The sequence below is a fragment of the Leptonychotes weddellii genome, chromosome 1, assembly GCF_054177405.1.
Source record: "Leptonychotes weddellii isolate Sample4059 chromosome 1, ASM5417740v2, whole genome shotgun sequence".
Lineage (NCBI taxonomy): Eukaryota > Metazoa > Chordata > Mammalia > Carnivora > Phocidae > Leptonychotes > Leptonychotes weddellii.
In genome coordinates, this window is record NC_138369.1 from 78,921,830 (window position 1) to 78,941,274 (window position 19,445).

Consider the following 19,445-nt stretch of genomic DNA (forward strand, 5'->3'; position numbering starts at 1 on the left):
GAGGGGGAAGTGCAGTCCGTGGCTCTAGCCCGCCCCCCCCCTTTCATTCCCTGACCCTCCAGTTGCCATGTTAGAAACCTGGTATCAGCCAGTCCTTTCCCAAACCGGAACTGTGACCTTCCAGATTTCCTGGTTTAGTAATACATGTGAATGTGACAAGGAAGCCAGAACCAGAGACCCACATACATCACCGTGGCATCACTTGTGTGTGACAAAGACCAGGACACCAGGTGTCTTTACCTGTCATCAAAGATTTAGAAGGAAGTCACTTTCAACTTAATGTGGAGGTATACAAACATCGTCCAGAGAACAAAAGCCGCCTGAATAATTAGAGCTCTCCCCTTAACTGCAAGTGTACGAAAGTGATGCTTGTGATGCCTGCCAAGAGGGCTTCCGAATTGTGTGGGACGGTGGGTGAAATTAACAAAAATGGGCCTCATAGTCAGTTTGGGTATGTTCGTGCTCTCTGAATTGTATGTGGCATAGGACTGGGATGCCAGCATTTTGTAGTGATTTCTTTTGAAACTGTGTCTCCTCTTCTGAGAAACTTACCACACAATTGGCTGGGAATTGCCCCATCAGAGCCAGATACCTGAGAACTATTATGACATGGGGTTGGCTGGGGGCTTAAAGGCTGGACTCCCCAGTGGATAAATGATCACAGGTGACTCTGCATGGAAAGAGCAGGCTGCAATCTGAAGTCAGCCTTGGAAGGGCCAGTGCCAGAGGCCACCTCTGTGGCCCTCAATCAAGAGTGCTCTGACTCTAAAGTCACATCAAGAAGAGTGGCTTGTCTCAGAGGCTAAGGGGCGGAGGGCCAGAGGCTGCCTGGACACAAAGGTCCCTCTGCCCCCCCGCCCCATTCTGTAGGGAGAAGCTCAGGGCCATGGTGGTAATTGTGTGCTGCCCTCTGCATGGCCGTGGGCTCAGGCTTGCAAGAGACGCCCAAGGCGGCCTTTTGAGCAGCTCCTCTGGGTCACCTCTGAGCTCTGTTCACCTTGGAAATGGGGATGAGGGATGTTCGACTGTGCCGTCTGGAGTGAGGCCATGGCATCTGCATAGTGAGAGGAAGCTCGGTACAGGCTGGCTGTGCTGGGCCTGACGTGTGCAGAAGGTGGGCGGTTTGGCGGGGCAGGTGGGCCGTGGGCAGTGGGACACTGTGGTCGCCGCCAAGCCCTGACAGTGCTCAGTGAGCACAGATGGAAGGCCGCTCAGTGCCTGCAAAGAGCACGCAGTCTGCTGGCCAGCAAAGGGGGAACAGTGTGTGAGGTGAGAACTCGCCCTCCTTGCCAGTGAAGGCCGGTGTCCGAGCCCGTGCTCAGGGACAACGTCTGCTCTGATGAGGGTAGCCGTGTCCGTGCCCGTAGCCCCTGCTCCGGCGTTGGGGCCAAGGCCTCTCCTGAGTGGACCTCACGTGCCGTGTGCCCTGGCGCTCCGCTATGACGGATCAGGTCGGGAACGTGGGTGCCTAACAAGACGGAGATAATAGCCGGCGCTGATCGAGGTCTCTCCACACGTGAGGCACTGTGCTGAGCCCCTGACTGGATCTCCTCAGTCAGTCTCACAGAATATAAGCTACGTGCTACTGTTATCCCCATTTATAGGTGAGAGAGCTGAGGCCCAGAAGGGCTTGCACGTAAGTGAGTGAGTGGCCGGGCCCGATTTCCACCCAGGCCGACTGCCTGGGTTCAGGGCTCTCTCCCCTCAGTGTGAGGCTGCTTCCCTCAGGAAGGAGGACCTCTGCCTGTGAGGTGGCACCGAGCTAATGACACCCCACTTGAGACAGTGCGGGATGGCATTTCATCGGCTGGGACTCATCACGTGATCTGCATGCTGGTGTCTGCGGATCCTGTCTTCTGTGAGGCTGGGGCGGAGAGACTAGGGCGGGGGCACACCAATGCCCTCTGCTTTCTTATAAGGACCCCCTGGGTGAGCGTTCGGACTGACTCCATCGGTTCCCTAATAGAAACAATCCTGCCGCAAAAATGCTCAGACATACCTCGGGGGGCACATACACTGGTATTTGTGGAGGAAATTCACCTAGAAATAGAATTGCTGGGTTGGTGGGCACATACACTCAGAAAGCCATTCAGTATTACCCAAGCGCTTTCCTGGAAGACTCAAGTCATTTACACCCCTAGCAAGGGTATCCATCCTGCTTCTCCACACATGGGCCAGCTTTTGTTTTTTGCTGATCTGACTGATCTCCTAGTAATTTTGACTAGTATTTCCCTAATTATAAATTAGTGTGTATTTTTCATACATTTCTTGACCAATTTATTTTGTCTTCTGGGAATTAACTGTTTATAACTCTTGTCCTTTTTCTATTAAAAAAAATTGATTTCTAGGGGCACCTGGGTGGCTCAGCCATTAAGCGTCTGCCTTCAGCTCAGGTCATGATCCCAGAGTCCTGGGATCGAGTCCCGCATCGGGGTCCCTGCTCCGCGGGAAGCCTGCTTCTCCCTCACCCCCTCCCCCTGCTTATGTTCCTTCTCTCGCTGTCTCTCTCTCTGTCAAATAAATAAATAAAATATTTTAAAAAATTGATTTCTAGATGCTCATTTATTATATGTCCCCCCAGCCCTCCACTGTTTTTTAACTCTATTTATGTGTATAGTTTTTTTGTTTTGTTTTGTTTTTTTGGTCATATTGACGTTTTTAATGTTTAAACTCAGACCTGACCATCTTTTTCTTTCTGGTTTTGGGGATTTGTGTATTGACTTTTTGCCTGGGTTTTGTGTATGTCCTTCCACTCTAGGGTATAAAAACAATCTCTTATATTTTCTTTCAATTCTTTATATAGTATTTATGTTTAGCTCCTTCCTCCATCTGGAATTTATTTTTGTATAGGATGGGATACTGGTGTTCTTGTATCTTATTAAAAATAACATCCCATCAACTCCACCTGAATTGTCCACATGTTAGTGAGATGCCTCTTTTATTATCTACTAAATGCCTGTATATACTTATCTTTATTTTTTTCCCATCGAAAGAATATTCTGTTCTGGCATCATTTCTAAACTGTTGGTAGCTTTATAAACGTTTCAATAACTTGTAAATCAAACGCCTACATATTACTGATTTGGTCAAAAATGTCTTGCCCATTCTCAAACATTTTTTTCTTCAAGATGAACTTTGAAATCAGCTTGGTGCATTTCATTAAGCAATCCTATTAAATTGAGATTGGGATTGCATTGAATATATGGATTGCTTTGGGAAGGTCCATCCTTTTTATGATATCCCTCTCCCTCCAGGAGCATGGTATTCAGGTCTAATTTTGTGCCCTTGAGTAAAGTTTTATAGTTGTCTTCATGCGGATATTATTCTACAGGCCTCGTGAGATTTAATCCTATGTATTTTATGGGTTTTGTGGCTACTGTGAGTAGGTACCTTCCTCCATTATATTTTTAAATAGGTTATGGTTATCATTAAGAGATGACTCCCTAGTGGTGGGAGTAGTGAGGTTCCCATCACTGGGGGCCTCAAACAGAGGCTGGCCAACCACACAGGGAGTGTAGAGGGCATTCACCACCAGGGACACACCATGATCTGCAAGGTTTCTTCCTGTTCTAAGACTAAGTGTGTCTATGAAGTGTCAGAATGAGGACTTGATTTGGGATGACCTATAAGTTTCTGGGAGGAATATCTACTTTCTCAGTTTCTCTTTTTGTTCCCGTGACCTTGAATTGTTTTCTTTGGAACCTGGATCTTTCCTGTACACCTGGAGAGAGGCAGCACAAGTTTCTTTTAGAACTGAAAGGGACAATGGCTGGAAGATTCTTCTTTGCATTCCCAAGGAAAATTGAACGAATAGTCCATGAATCTGGGGGGTGCATCTCCACCAGCCTTGTCAGTCAGTGTGGCTTTGTACAGGTGCCCGCCTTCCCTACAGATTTTGAATTCCTCAGGGCAGATGTCAGTGAATTTATGAATAGCATAATCTTATACACAGGGCACAGCACACAGTGGAGCCTCCGTAAACAAGTCTAGATCGATCAGTCACAAATCAATGAAAGATTAGGCTCAGAGGGTATAAGTGACCTGCCTAACGTCACACTGTGGCAAAGCTGGCCCTCAGCCCTGATCTTCTCTTTGTGAGTCCAGTGCATCTTTCACGACTCCACAAGGCCTCTGAGCCTCATTTCAGGGCTAGGAAAGAGGTCTCAAAGGCCATGTCTTTAGGATGACATGACCCCTAGCTTTCCTTGACTTGAAGTATTCCCAAGGACTCTGTAGGAGGGAGTCATGTCAAGGCTTCCCTTGTCTCCAGCCTCCCTCTGACCATGAGTAGAATTGCAGCCTCGTATACCTCCCCCACATAGGCAGTGGTGGGAGATATCCCTACTGAAATAAGCTGCCTCCCCAGGTCCAGGTGGCTCAGCCATCCTCCCAGGGCTTCTGCAGCCTCGTAGCAACCAGACACTCAGGCTCTAGCTCAGACCAGGTGGAGGGGCTGTCTTGTTTCCCAGAAAGTGAAATCCACCCCCTCTTTCCCAGACAATTAGCTCCATTGAAGCTGGAGAAACAGGAGTACTTTCTACCAACATTGGTGTTTGGTGAAATGTATAACACTAGGTTCTCCGATGCTCCTGAAATCCCTCTCAGCAGGGTCCCTCCTTGTTTTGACTAATCATTTCTTCTTATTACTAACTGTTATGATTAGAAGAATTGCCTGAGTACAGGCCCAGTGTTTCCAAGACCCTAATGAGCAACACGTGCAGACTTGCTCAGCACAGTGCTGGAACCACCATTGTTCTGTCTCTCCAGGGAAGCCACTGGAACGGTTCGGGAAGGAGAGCTTCCTGCCACCCTGAGAGACCCACCCCCCACCTCCAGCACCCAGCTGCATGTGCATCACTCCTGCACCTTATGCCCTTAGGTGCCTCCGCCGTGGGTGGAAGAGTTGCTAAGGATGAGCTCTGGGACTGGCCAGGCCTGTCTTCAAGTCTTGATTCCACCACTCACCAGCCAAGTGACTTGGGGAAGCTCCTTAATATCTCTGAGAGGCAGTTTCCTCAGTGTAAAATGGGGGTAATAGTTTCTACCTCATCGAATGTTGGGAAGATGGGATTTTATTAAATAACATATCAAAATACCTAAGATCATACTTTGCATACAGGGTTTGTTATTAAAACAAAACTTGGAATTCCAGACAGAGCACCACTAAATGGAAACCAAAGCTCTGCTCTTTCAGATGGTCCTTGTAGAAATCTACTCTAGGAAACCAGCCAGCATTAATCACTCACTTAGCAGCATGAAGCAAGTGAGTTCCACCAAATCAATGTCTTGTCGTTCTGATGTCCATGCAGATGGCACAGATGTCTGTCCACAGGAAGCCTATGTCCCTGGGTTCATTTTAAACCGGTTCCAAAGGTGGCATAAAATTGTCTCTGGGAATATCGGGATCCAGAGCTGTTAGGAAAAGTAAAGCAATGATTTCTCCAGGTTTCAACAACCTCTCTTCCTTGCCCCAGAAGGACAGCCTGCATTTTGAGGGGAGCAACCAGGGTGCCTCGCTTGCAATGGGAGAGGCACCACTCACCTTTCTAGCCTGCTGCCTCAGGCCTCCAGCATGACTGCCTCTTTGGAAGGGACACCTCAGAACTTTACACACTACCATCTTCACATTAAGCAAATGGTGTTCCAGATGTCTGGTGCTCATCATTCACAACCTGTAGACAGTCCTTGGTCTGTCTTTTTGTAAGGATCCCAAGTCTCTCTTAGCTTTTATTATTGAGTGGAGGATGCCTCACTAGTCCATTCCGATGCCTCCACTTTGCAGCAGGTCTCTGATAAATTACTTGTGGTTTCCCGATATGGCCTCGAACAGCCACCCTACATCCCCCAATGAGAAGAGCTGACAACTCCTCTGCCACTGACTCCTGACACCACTACTGTGGTGCCTGACATAGAATCTTAGGAACTGCCCCACCGCCATCCAGAGTGCCTCTGTGAAGGGGACGGGGAGCATGCAGGCACATGCCCCTCTCCAAGGTTCTGAACCAGCATGGCGCACCCCATTACAGCTCTTTCCTCTAGGACAGTGCTCATTCTTGTCCAGTCTCTCCCAGGAATTCTACACCTAGTGCAGGAATGATGGAGGAGGAATTGGTGTCTCAGGAGGGAAAGAGAGGGAGAAAGAGAGCTGAACTTAGGCTGAGAAGTGTCATAGCTACACATGGCACCTAAAAGAATAGAGGTTTTTTGTTTTTGTTTTTGTTTGGCATTGTTTTCAAATAACCAGTTACCAAAGAAAGAACCACAACTGAACATGAAACTAACTTCATGTTTATTTGATAACTCTACCACCTTTATGATAATTGCAAAATTTCCCTCTTTCGGCTTATATTACCTTTCAACTCATCCTGCTTTCAGCCCTGTAGCTGTATTGAGGGCAAAGGTATAACAACCTGGTTTTCTGCATATTTTGCGACCATAGAGGACCTCATCATACACCTACAGCCGCATTTCCAGGTCTGCCTATGTTCCTTGACTCCTATCTATCTCTCCATAAAATCTCAAAGGACTTTCCCCTTTCTCCAAGAAGCCTCCCAATTATTTAGACATGGTTCTTTAAGTAGCTGTGTCATAGTGAGCAATAAGTAAAGAGTTGTCCCAATAGTACTGTCATTTTTGATAACCAATCCTGGGCCACCCCACCCATGTCTTCCTGGGCCCCCCACCATGCTTTTTGCACCATCCCTACCTCTGATGTCATTTTCTGATCTCCCTCTCTATCCTCTCTTGACCCTTAGCCCACATTAAAGTATGCAGTCAGTTTTCCAAACTACTGTCTTGACTCTCCTCAGTCACAAGAACATTATCTCTATATTCTTTTGACTTACAATATTTAAGAGTCCTGAGTATAAACTGTCCTTCTTGGCTCATTCCCAGAACCTATCTCAACCCTTTCTCCTAAAGGAAGATTGAATAGAGGACATAGTTTGCTGTGGGAGTAAAGGAGGGTCTTCCCTGCCCACAGGGAAAGAGAGAACAAGGAAGCCCAGATACCATGTCAAAGCCAGACCACCTCTTGGGAGATTAGGGAGCAGATATACAGGTGCACAAAGAGGTTAAAAAGAGCAGGACCCATTCTTGAGATATAGCCCCGTGCCCAAGATTAGGGTTCTCCCCCTTCCTGGATGTGCTTGCAGGGGTAAGGGGACCTAAAGTGTATAGGCTGGAGCACATAGCCTCCAAGGTGTTCTCCTGTATAGCTCCAACCTATAGACAAGGCCCCCAGACACCATCCCTGAGTATTTTGTTCTGCATTGATCTTACCTTTTCCCAGACATCTGTAACTCTTTGTGTCTGTATTACTTACTTTGATCCTTACCTGTATGTGTCTACAGTTCCCATACTTCATGGGTAGGGGGACTTACCTTACTAGAAAGCATCTTGGTTCCCCAGCTTCATGGGCTGTAACCTCCATATCTTCGTGGCTTTCACAGTGCCCAACACAGTTCTGGGCATGGGGTCTCTGTTTAAGGAATGAGGGGCTGCACAAGATCAGTCTTAATTGGACGAGCAGTTCGGGGTTCCAGATCATCTAATAATGACAATACTACTAATAGCAGCTGATATTTATGGAGTTCCTCTGTGTGCCAGCCACACAGCTAAACTCTTTGGGTATATTATCTCATTAAATCCTCAAAATTAACACTTTTTTCAGATGAGAATATTAAGGCTTAGAAGTTCGTCTTCTCAAGGTTCACCAACAAGAGAATATTTTTGAACTTGGTTGCTGTGAACCCCTAGGGGGTTCACTTATTAGTTACAAGGAACTATGAATCCCTGGGAGTCTCTAAAAAATCATGTGTGTTCAAGCAGTTGTCCATTTTTCTGGGGAAAATCTTCATTGCTTTCATCAGATTCTTCAAGGGGTTGTGCACACAATGTGGAGAAGCCCACCTCTGACTTGACACAAAGCAGCATGATCACAATCTGCACATGAGGTCTCCCTGGAAAGCTTTACCTCATCACCGTTGTCACCCACCAGCTCCCCATGGGGAGGGATGCAAGGCTGTAGACCCTGGCTGCGGCAATATAGAGTTAGCTGGACCCTGCCTGGTTGGCACCTTGGACCAGGCTGAAGTTCACATCTAAATTCTGAGACCAGAAATTTGGCCTTATTAAGATTCCTGATAAAAGAATTGGCTTTCAGGGCTTACCTATCTTCAGCAGATTTTCCCTTTGATTATTCAGGAGTGCTCTTATTTCCAGCTTAATGCCTACAAATACACTCACCCACTCTCTCCCACCCACCCTGTCTTTCCATTCTTCTAAAAAAAAAAAAAAAAAGTCATCTGGCCTAAATCACATTAAGAAGCAGGAGATTCTATCTCAATATGGTAACACTTGGGCCAATCCTGCCTCTAGAAGGATCTTTTCTGTTTAACTCTTTGGGGTCCCAATACCAACTATACTCATGCAGGCTGAGCCAACCTCTTGGGCACATTCTGGAAGACATGGAGCCCCATCCTCATAACCTAGGACCTACCATGCCCCTCCCACTAAACCAGCTCAATGGTTTTCCCATCTTTTAAAAGGACTGAGTCTCTTTAGCCCTTTTCACAGGAAGCTTTCATCAGTAGTAACCGTGGCAACAGATCAGAGAAGCTTCAAAAAGCCTGTCTGTATGTAATTAAGAAAAACGAGGACATGGACGCAAGAGCAGGGAGCTTAGACAAGGAGACTGTGGCTCGGAGCCCTGTCACTGCATGCACTGAGGGCTTTTGCTGACGGAGATGACAGATTTTCTTCTCCCTCTGACTTCCCTCTGCACTCCCCATTTTAACATTTTTGTGTGGTTGTCTCAATTGGCCTCGTTCCTGGGGATGTGGCTGGGAGCTCTGGTTCTGCGCGGATGCTCCCTGCAGGGGTAAGGCCTCAAACCCAGGGAGTGCAGCTTGGATAGGTAAGGGTGGTTCATCTGGGGCCTGAACCTGCTCTGGTCAGACTCTCCAAGAATAGGAGAGGTGGAGCAGCCTGCTGACAGGGACCTGGCTCTTACCATTAGGCCAGTGGAGCAGAGACCAGGGACCATTGATGTTTTAGCCACCCAGGTCCTGGGCCCTGGCTTGCCCTGCCCAGAGCCAACTTCCTGGGAAAGGGAGCAGGAGTTAAGCATTGTTGGGAGGCAGTCTTAACCTGGGGGCTATTTTATCTCAGAGCACTTACTCTTATCTGAGTCATCTCATTGATCTCGAGGTTTCCTTCTTTCTTATCTGTTTTCTCTTACCAGAATGTAAGAGCAGAGGCTTATCTGTCTGGCTTTTTCCTAACCCCTGAGTGCCTAGAACAGCACAGGCATATTTGTTAAAGGAATGAATGAGTGAATGACTAAGTAAGGATCAGGATCCCAGTCAGTGTTTGTGGCCCAGTGTTAGGCCACCTGCACAGGTGTGCACTGGGAGCCCAGGCACTGTGCTGGGCTCTGAGATAACAAGACACATCTCTACCTTTGAGGATACACATATTTAGGTTCTCCCAGCTCTCTTCGAAAGGAGAAGATTTGCTATATGCAGTTCTGGACTCAATAACCATGGGTCCTATAGGCCCCCATTCATGCCCCCGCAGATGTATTTCTCTGGAATGCAGCCATGAACGAGATGGGGACAGTAGTTGCTTTATATGAAGTCTATTTCTAAATAAACGTGAAAAAAAAGTCTTCCTGGAAACACACCACTCTTCTTCCTAAGTGGGGGAGCAGACATGGGGCAGCATTGACTGGGGTCTTCCCAGCTGCTATGGACACAGTTGGATTAAGGGACAGGGAAGGCCTCTCTAAGCCAGCTCCTCACTTGCTACCTTTATTTCACTAAAGCCTCTACCACTCGGGGCACAAGCAGTGGTCCTGAGTGCTACCGCATCTGTATCCTCCCTCTGCCCCACAGCAGGGCCTCTCATACTGGAGTAGGGGGCACACATGTGATCTTAGGCCATGCACCTTGAGCAGAGGTCAAACCAGGTGCAAGGAATTTGCCTCTCCCTGGGCAAGGAGCTGGGGCACGGGAACCCCGGAGACAAGCCAACCACAAGCTTCTGCCCACCAGGAGGCCACGTGGTGAGGACAACACAGAGGAAGAGATCATCACAATGCAGTGATGGGATCTGTGTTAGCATTTAAAAATGGACTTATGGAAACCCAGGGGTGGGGGGCACATGACTGCAGGCCTCAGAGAAGCCTCCTGGTGGAATGAATGGTAGATCTTGGAGGGTGTCCAGGAGTTCATCAAGCAGATAAGGACGAAAAGAATTCCAGACAGCAGAGAACACTGTGCAGAAGCTCGGGGGCATGAAGAGAGTTGAGTGTGCACAGGAAATCACAGGAATCTTCCTACTGGTCACAATGTAAGGGCGAGCATCCAGTGGCCAAGGATGAGATCCCAAGCGACACAACTACAAGGGGACATGAAGGATGTGGACGGAAAGTAGACTTTTGGGCAATTGGGGTTTGAGCAGGGGAACACCATGATCTCACGTACATTTCGGAACTCACACTCCAGCAGACTAGAATGGATAGGAGGGACGCGAAGCAATGTTGGCGGATTCACGGGCAAGCTGTTGCTATAGGGCAGAAAAGTCCACAGGGCATGGGGTTCTGAGGTGGTGGAGATCCTGAGGAAGGGAATATTCTGAGGAAAAAGAGATGGGCCCTCACTGTGGTGACAGTCCATCCGTGGGGGACACAGAAGATGTGTCTGGCTGGTGAGGACTCGGGGTGTCAAGGAAGGGAATACTGAAGGGTGTTCCCTGCATTCATCAGGTAGGAGACCAGAGGAAAAGCAGACGTGGTGGGAGAGTGGGGAAGTAACCGGGCTGCCTTGGGCCGAGCGAGGGGAGAGGAGAACCTCCATTTTGAAGAGCTCGGCTGGAGGGCAAAGAAGAGAGGATGTTCGATGTAGAAAGATGCCAGTGATGGTGCTTTGGTTTTAAAATGGCAAAAATTTATGGGTGTTTAAATGGAGAAGGTAGAGTCAGGGGAGAGGGTGACATTGAAGGTCGGGGAGAAAGGAGATACTTGCAATGGGGAAGCCTCCAAAGGGTGGGAAGGATGGGTGGTCCCTCTCCCAGGCAGTACCTGTACCTGCCCCATCGCCCAAGGCTGCTTTCCAGTAAGAGCCTCACGATGTCCCAAGGATGCAGTAAGAGAACACCGTTAGAGGATTTGCCCCACGCCTTGCAGAGAGGGAGCCCTTGATGAACATATCTATTAGGAGGATGAGAAACGGTGGCTTGTGGCAGAGGCTGGGCTGTCTGCGGAGACAGGGAACAGTGGCGCTGACCACTGGGAGGTTGTGGTCCGAATCTCATCAGTCTGAGCAAACAGATGTGTCCAAACCAGGCACTGGCCAATATGCGCATTAATGAATTAGTGCAATGTGAGGTGAAGCTGGCCTGGCGTAGTAAGAGCCCGCCGACGGCCGTGCCTGCTACCTTCCCCGCCCTGGCTGTGTGCTGATTCGAGAAGAGATGGATATTTATCCCTGGGCAGATGGGTGGGGAATTTTCGAACGCTATTTGCAAGACTTCAGTAAAAATGCTTCATGAATCCTGCCCTGTCACAAGCATGCATGAAAGTTGTGCTTTAGCTCAGGCCTAATGGGCTTTATATAGTACAGTACTGATTTTCTTTCACATTTTAATAGAATCCGATTTAATATTTGCTTTCTGCTCTAGCTGCTTGCTGTTGACTGATTCAACACAGAATCCTTCCCTGGTGCCCCCCGACCTTGTTGTTATTCCTTCATTTTATTTGTTGGCATTTGATTCCTGTCTTCAGCATGAACCACTTTACACATGTCTTCGTTCAGCTGGCGACAGTCACGTGCGTAAATTCTGAATGCATTACTATCCGGAGTGGCTGCTCCAGTGGACCCACCGTTCGGAAGGGGGGCTTCTGGGTAGGATTCATTTTCAGCGTTCGACATCAAGGATACACAGTGTTCAGCTGGGGAACCTAAGGTTATGATCTGTTCTTGGGCAGGAGATTCTCCGACTTCATCAAATGTCCAGCACTGTGGCCGGTAATTCAGAAACAGCTTGCCTTTCTACAAAGGACCAGGCTTTCTAGAATTTAGTACTTAACAAGACATTTCCACCTTTGCCACAGGATGAAGAGCAGCTATAGACAGAGCTGTCCAGAGGGAAAGGCTGCTGTCCTTGACTCCCAGTGAGCCTGGCTGGTTTGTAGGAGAGAGAGGCTGTTCAAGTCTCCTGTTGTCTGTGAACAGATCAGACCATCAACCTTTGGAGTACTGTACCAGTGTAAGGCCAGAGTGGGAGACGGCTTTTTCCTTAGTAGGGAAAGATAGCCGGTTTCACTAGCAGGCAGCAGAGGGCTGTCGTTAAGAGCATGAGCTATGGAATCAGGCAGACGTGGGTCTCTGTACTGGCTTCAGTTCTTATAGACCACATGATCTACAGCCAGTCTGCATGCCCAGCTTTAGCTTCCCTCTCTATAAAATTGAATTAATCACTGTATCTTCCCATGTAAATGCGTGTAAAGCAGCTATAGCAGAGTGTCTGGAACAAACCTTTATGCTCTTCTTATGTCATGGGGTCAAAAATGGTGGCTTGTCTGAACCTCCCACCCAACTTTGCTTCTTGTCTTCATGCACCAAAGTTTGGGCACTGTGAGTATTCATCTGTGCACGTGATCTAGCAGCCTGTCCTGCAGAGAAACACCCCCAGCGTGTACACACCACACAGATCCCAAGTTGTGTGAGGTTTTGTGCAGGATGCCAGGATCTGTTGGGACTTTTGATGGGCCACTCGTGTCCCTCAACCCTTGAGTTCTACACTAATTAAGAAAAGATAGGAATCCCGTAAGTGTCTAATATACATACATACTCTACACTTGCATTGACCAGGGGAAGCGGCGTAGTCCTGAGAACAAAAGGGCCTGAAGCTGGGTCCTCACAACCTCCCCTCCTTTGGCACACATGGCTGAAAGAAGTCTTCCCAGCGGGGACGACTGAGAGGGGAGTTTGCGGCTAGTTGTCATCTCCATCCACCACATTTTCTCGGAATGGATTGGAGCGTGGAGATTTGGGATTGAGGGACAGGAAATGATGAGTGCATGTGACAAGGGTGGGAACCCACCAAAGACAGATGGAGAGAGGCTGGGGAGGAAGCCTCCACCCAGCCTCACCAGGCCCTTCTTTGTCTCCTTCCAGGTGTCCCATCAGGCCCCCGCAACGTCATCTCCATCGTCAATGAGACGTCCATCATTCTGGAGTGGCACCCGCCCAGGGAGACAGGCGGGCGGGACGATGTGACCTACAACATCATCTGTAGAAAGTGCCGCGCAGACCGTCGGAGCTGCTCCCGCTGTGACGACAACGTGGAGTTTGTGCCCCGGCAGCTGGGCCTGACCGAGGGCCGAGTCTCCATCAGCAGCCTGTGGGCCCACACCCCTTACACCTTCGACATCCAGGCCGTCAACGGAGTCTCCAGCAAGAGCCCCTTTCCCCCACAGCATGTCTCCGTCAACATCACCACGAACCAAGCTGGTAAGTCGGGAGGCATCTGTGCGCCTTCTGCCTATCTGCGTGCCTGGCTCCCTGTCCGTCTCTATGAAGGGGCAAAGCTGTAGCCACACCCATTCTGCTTGCAGGCCTCCTCCCAGGAGCGAAGGCGTCAGGCGATGGGCATTTGCGGCCATGGAGGAAACAGGTGTAGTGTTTCACCTCTGAGGGTGAGCTGGATTCTGTGGGATATTCTCGCGCTCAGCACAAAAGCAAAGACGTATATCCAAGTAGAACCCAGTACTCTGCATCCAGCTAGGGCTCAACAAGTGCCTTTGGAAAGATAGATAGACAGATGGGTGGTAGATGGACAGACGGATGGATGGGGGGATGGGTAGGTGGATGGGTGGAAGCCCTGCACGATGTTAAGAACACCAGTGCTGCTTTATCAGAAAACTCGATGAAAGAAACTTCCCAGGAATCATGTGATAGAGTGAGTATTGCCTTCATAGATTATTTTTCAATTAAACCATGTAATTCAAGAGTGCATTCTCCTGTATAGCTTGCTTAAATGAATGCTATGCTGTGATAGAGACCTCAGATCGTCGGCAATAAATCATTCCTGATAGCCCATACATCCCTGTGGCATGCACAGCTCAGAACACATTTGCTTCTCTCCTCTTTATTTCTGTATCCCTTACTCTTCTGACCTTTTCTCTTTATTACTTTTTACACCTCTTGCAACAATCCATTTCTTTTTATATCCATTTAACCAGTCCATTCATACACTCACTCACTTACTTATTTACTCACTCATTATTAAGAGAGGGCTAGTTAGGCTCTGATGTGTGCCAAGCTGTAGGGATACAGTGAGACCTGGACACCACTGTTCCTCCCAGAAAACTCATTAACTGCAGAATTTGCAGTATATAGATGCACAATCCAAATCTGCAGCATGGTGCGTCCGAGGCGTGTGTACCGTGCATATGCGGTAAATACCGAGGGAGCTAGAGAGAAATGAGCAATCTCTCCCCTGGGGTGACGGCGCAAGACTGCAGAGGGAGAGTCTATAGGCAGTGGGGGTCGTGGGCAATGGACTGTGATCTTATTTGGAATTATGGATTTTTCCCAATCAACAGATTCTAGAAGGACAGCTTGTTAGTGGAATAGCTGGAGCCAAGCACGTCCCTTTACTCTCTCTCTCTCTCTCTCCCTCCGTGTCACTCCCCCTTCTTAACCTCCTCTTCCCTACTCTGTCCTCGTCTGCTCCTCACCTCCCCATCCGCAGGCTCCTTCTGCCTCTTTCAATACCAGGCATCTTTGATGGCAGATGACTCTTGGGTTTAAGCTGTCAGAACTCAGGAGAAAAAAAGGTGTTGTGGGAGAGCATGGCTGTCCAGATGGCTGCGTTGTTGCCGTGAGCATGTGTGTGTTCGTGTGTGCATGTTTGTATGTATGTGTATGGTCACGTGTTTGCACTCATGCGTGTGCAGTGAGAAAACAGGCGTGGAAGTGTGGAAGCCTCCAGCTGGTGACCACAGCCCCAGCACCACGGAGACAAAGGTTGTGACAGTCTGTCTTCCCCAAAGAAAAGGGGATGGTAATTTCTGGATCACGTTGAGCACGGAACACGGGCAGCCTTTGTTAGCAGTGTTTCCCTTGGAGAGTTTAAGGCAGAAAACTGGCTGAAATATTTTAGTGTCCCAGCTTCTGGGACTAATAATCCTGCCAGGCTGTCATGTCATGCTGGGCTTGGCTGTCTGCTCTCTCTCTCTAAGAATGTGCGAACAAACCTGCCACTTAGAGCGGTTTGCTTTGATTCTTGCCCCTCCCTTTCCTTACCCTGCTATTCCCGAACCTGCCCATCTGCTTGTCTTGCCATCTGCACCTTCCCAGGCTGCAGAGGCACTGAAGGACCGGGGCTCCTGCAAGGGGCCCGGCATCGCCAGCATTCAAAATATTTGTTGTCATCCTCACTCACTTGCTTCCTCCAGAAGTGGATTTCTCATGCCCTTTGTTCCCCCTCTGACAGGCCCTTTTCTCTTAACCTTCCCTGATTTTGGAGTCTCAGCCCCATCAACTTCTTCCAATCTGGGATTTCTTTTTGGGAATCTGGAATTTGGGTGTCAGAAAGTTTACAGTCAATGAGAGAAGGATGCTTCTTGGTGGCGTGTGGTTATTATGAAACAAATGACAAGGTGACCCACAAGTCCTAATCTGTGGGCTATGGGGCTCTGAGGAACATGGAGCTATCACACTGCTTTGACAGAGCCGCGTGTGAATGCAAACTCTTTTTAACCAACAGATCGTTCTTTTAAAAGATGAGATCCTTCAAAATAAACACTTGGGCCTGTACCTCTCCAAGAAAGGTTTAGAAACATGAATGGAAGTGACACTTTTGGGCGGCAGGGGAGGGAGGGAGGAGAGGAAGAGATGGAGAATCTTAAGTAGGCTCCATGCCCATCACAGAGCCCGATGCCAGACTCGATCCCATGACCCTGAGATCATGATCTGAGCCAAAATCAAGAGTGAGATGTTTAACCAACTGAGCCACCCAGGTCCCCCTAAGTGACACATTCTATAAGAGATGAAAGAGAGACTAAGCAGCAGGCATCATAAAAGCCATATCACTCAGATCCATTAAGGGCTGAGGTAGGTGGACCCATGTAAATCCATAAGTCATGCCACGTCTCTGTCCCAGGGAACCCTAAAAGACTTTTCCCTGCCTCTGGATCGAGATGGAGATGAATGTGTGCTTGTTAAGGGACCCGAGGTGTCCCCAAGGTAAATTAGAGCTTGACTATGGGTGTCAGTAAGGGTCACATAAGAGAAGGGTTTGGATAAGTTGGCTGCTAAGTGGTCTTGGACTTGATCGGAAGCCTGATGCTCATGAATATCAGATTCTATCCTGGGACGCTACTTGCTGCTCTGGGCTGGTTCTTCCTTTGGTCAGAAGCTACAGACCATGTCCATGGCTAGGCATGCAGCTCTTACTGTTCAGCAGACACAGGACTGTCATGCTCTTCTTTCTCCGGGCTGCCCCGACATACCACACTGATGCTGCATCCCGCTGCTGTCGTGAGCCCTGCCCAGTGGAAGCAGGCAGCTCATCGTTCTGATTGAGGTATCCAATAAAAAGGGTTACGGTTGGCATCAGTCCACCAGAGAGAGTTACCAAGAAGCTTTTCTTGGCCCTAAGGGCTGTGATCTAAGAAGAGACCATAGCATGTTTTATAATCATCTTTTGGTCCATAGGGCACACAGAGACAAGCATCACTGGGGGGACACTGAAGGATCTCTTGGGTCCTGAGATGCAGAGGGCTTCCATCTCCTTCTGTGACTGTCCCAGGCATGTCTATAGTCATGACTACTCAAGGATCTTGTATCACTTGGAGAGTGGCAGGATCAGACCCTCACCCAGCCCACAGCTAGTGGCAGAGAACTACCATTTTGAGCACCTCCAGCGTGCCAAGTCCATGCCGAGTTGAGGTGGATCAGATGAAGAAACCCGGGGTCAGAGTGCTTTCAGAATCTGCTCAGCATCTCACAGCCCGCAATGATGTTTCTAGGTTTCAAACTCAGATTTGTGGCCATTTTATTCTCCGACTGATCAAAAATCACATTATGATGAGCCGGGTAAGTTGTAAGCTCTCTCTAAGCTATTGCCACATAGCTGGGCCACTTCAGCTGTCAAAAAACATGTCCATCATCTTTGGTCAGGGTTGGTCATGAATTATGCAAGCTCAGATTTACGTGAGGTCTTCAGGGATGCAGCCTTGCACTGAATACAGCTGCCTTGAGTTTAAAATAGACCAGATCAGGTGGAACTCTCTCTGTTCCAGTGGCCAAGCGATCTGCAGAGAGGTTGTTATCACTGCTAACTCCTGCAGCCACTCTCTGGCGCCTGGCCCCAGATTCAGACTGATGGCCGGATCATCCAGCTGTCAGAGAGAATTAAAGTGAATGACAAACTTTACTTCTTTTTTCTGCCAACTAGATTCAGAATGTCAGAGTTGGGGAAGGGGACCTCCGAGGACATCTTGGAAAAAATAAGACAAATTAGACCGGCACATCTCAAAAATCAACTTGCTGCAAAATAAAATAGAGTCAGTGAATTTGGGACCATCTAAGCCAGAGAGAACACATGCAAGGGCCTAGGGGGCCGCGCCAGTAGTGGAAAGGAGCAAAGCAGGGCCAAGTGTCAGGCCGTAGGGAGTGGTGAGGGCCGCAGAGAACCGGCTCAGCTCTAGCAAGTGGTGCCCTACCCAGCACTACCAGAACTTAGAAGCTGAAAACCTAGATTTAAATTGCTGACTTTTTATTTATTTATTCTTTAAAGATTTTATTTATTTATTTATTTGTCAGAAAGAGAGAGAGGGAACAAGCAGGAGGAACGGCAGGCAGAGGGAGAAGCAGGCTCCCCGCTGAGCAGGGAGCCCGATGCGGGGCTCAATCCCAGGACCCTGGGATCATGACCTGAGCTGAAGGCAAATGCTTCACCGACTGAGCCACCCAGGCGCCCCCACCTTTTTCACCTCTTGGGCTCAGTGCAGCAGAGGTACAGTGAGGGATCCTGCAGTTGGGCCCTCTCTCTGCTCTTCACATGACTCAAGCAAGTTCACTGAACTACCACGACCCCTTCTTTCTCAACTATAAAATGGGAGTAATGAGCCCTGCTTTCTAGAGCTGTTATGACAAGTAAATGAAATGGGACGGGAAGTCACTTTGTGAACCAGGCTACGGGACTGGGGGATGAGCCTCATTTCTGAGCCAGGTGGCAGTTTGCTGGACTCTCTTCCCAGGCTGTTTCCTTCTGAGGCCCCTTCATCTCTTTGTTTGGGGCTGATGTGGTCCCCATCAGATAAATGACAGGTATCAGTTTGTCCATTCTTCGAGGGAGGAGTGGGCACCAGCAAGGCGAGTGGTGAAGTCCCAGGGAGTTTGATGAGGGCAGTGGAGCCCAAACTGTGTACCTGAGCCAGGCGGATCCTGCCGTCCAGAGGAGCCTGTCCATCTTTCCTCCTCGTGTGTTTAGAGAAGCAGCACTTGCCCTCTTACTTCTATGACGCTATCAGCAGTATTTATATCTGACGTTTATATTACCCACGGTCCACGTGTGGCCCACTGTGCCTACTGCGTGTGGGATATTAACATAGTCACTGTGCCCACAGACACAACCCATTACTTAATTTTGTTTAAAAGATACTGCTTTACTTCCATTAATGGTCATAAGCCCCTATAGTTTGTCCATTTTTTAAGGTGGTTTTGAAGCTCCTAGACAATTAAAGGCATTCAGAGATGCTACTTTTCCTACAAAAGAATTACCTAGCCCGCCAATTCCTCTGAACACATCACCTAATTTGCATTATTCCTTGGTTAAATATAGTATTTGCATGCATAAAGAATAATCTTTGAATATGAAAAGGAATTTTATGATATTGCAATATATCAAGCTCTTTGGAGGAAAGATATTATGTAAATCTCAAAATTAAATATTAAAACAATATTACAGTGCTGCCTGTAAAAATTTAGAGCGTTAAGATCCATATGCTGAAACCAGTTCATTTTTAGGGGCTGGTCTCATTGGAAATTAGTAGGCGAAATTTGCTCCCAAGTAGAGAAAAGATTGAGTCAGAACTTTAAAAAGACTGGAATGACTTTAAAGAAAACTTTCATTCAAATTAATAAAGAAAAGTTTAAAAACCTTAAGTAAATGAAATTTTCACTGTTCTTAATTCAATTTCATAGTTCACTTCATTGCTTTCTTCCCATTGTTAATTCCAAAAAGGTTGTTTTTATTGTTTCTTAAGCCCTGACACTGAGAAGGAAATTTTAAGTGGTCTCAGGAAGGTCCGGGCCATATTTGCCAACAGTGGTGTGTTGTCTGTTGAGCTGAGTAGGTCAGCAGGTAGCACTGCTCTTGATCAAAGTCATGGCGCCCCCCCGCCACCCCCTGCAGCCTTGGGGCTCTCC

The 19,445-nt window shown here is 48.2% G+C and overlaps 1 protein-coding gene across 1 annotated transcript in view; it reads left to right on the plus strand.

The window, feature by feature from the left end:
* EPHB1 (EPH receptor B1) overlaps nt 1–19,445 on the plus strand; it is a 396,322-nt gene that overhangs the window by 276,978 nt on the left and 99,899 nt on the right. The window contains exon 5 of the mRNA XM_081798416.1: nt 13,182–13,517. Coding sequence (XP_081654542.1) covers nt 13,182–13,517 — 336 coding nt within the window. The remainder of the gene's footprint in view (nt 1–13,181; nt 13,518–19,445) is intronic.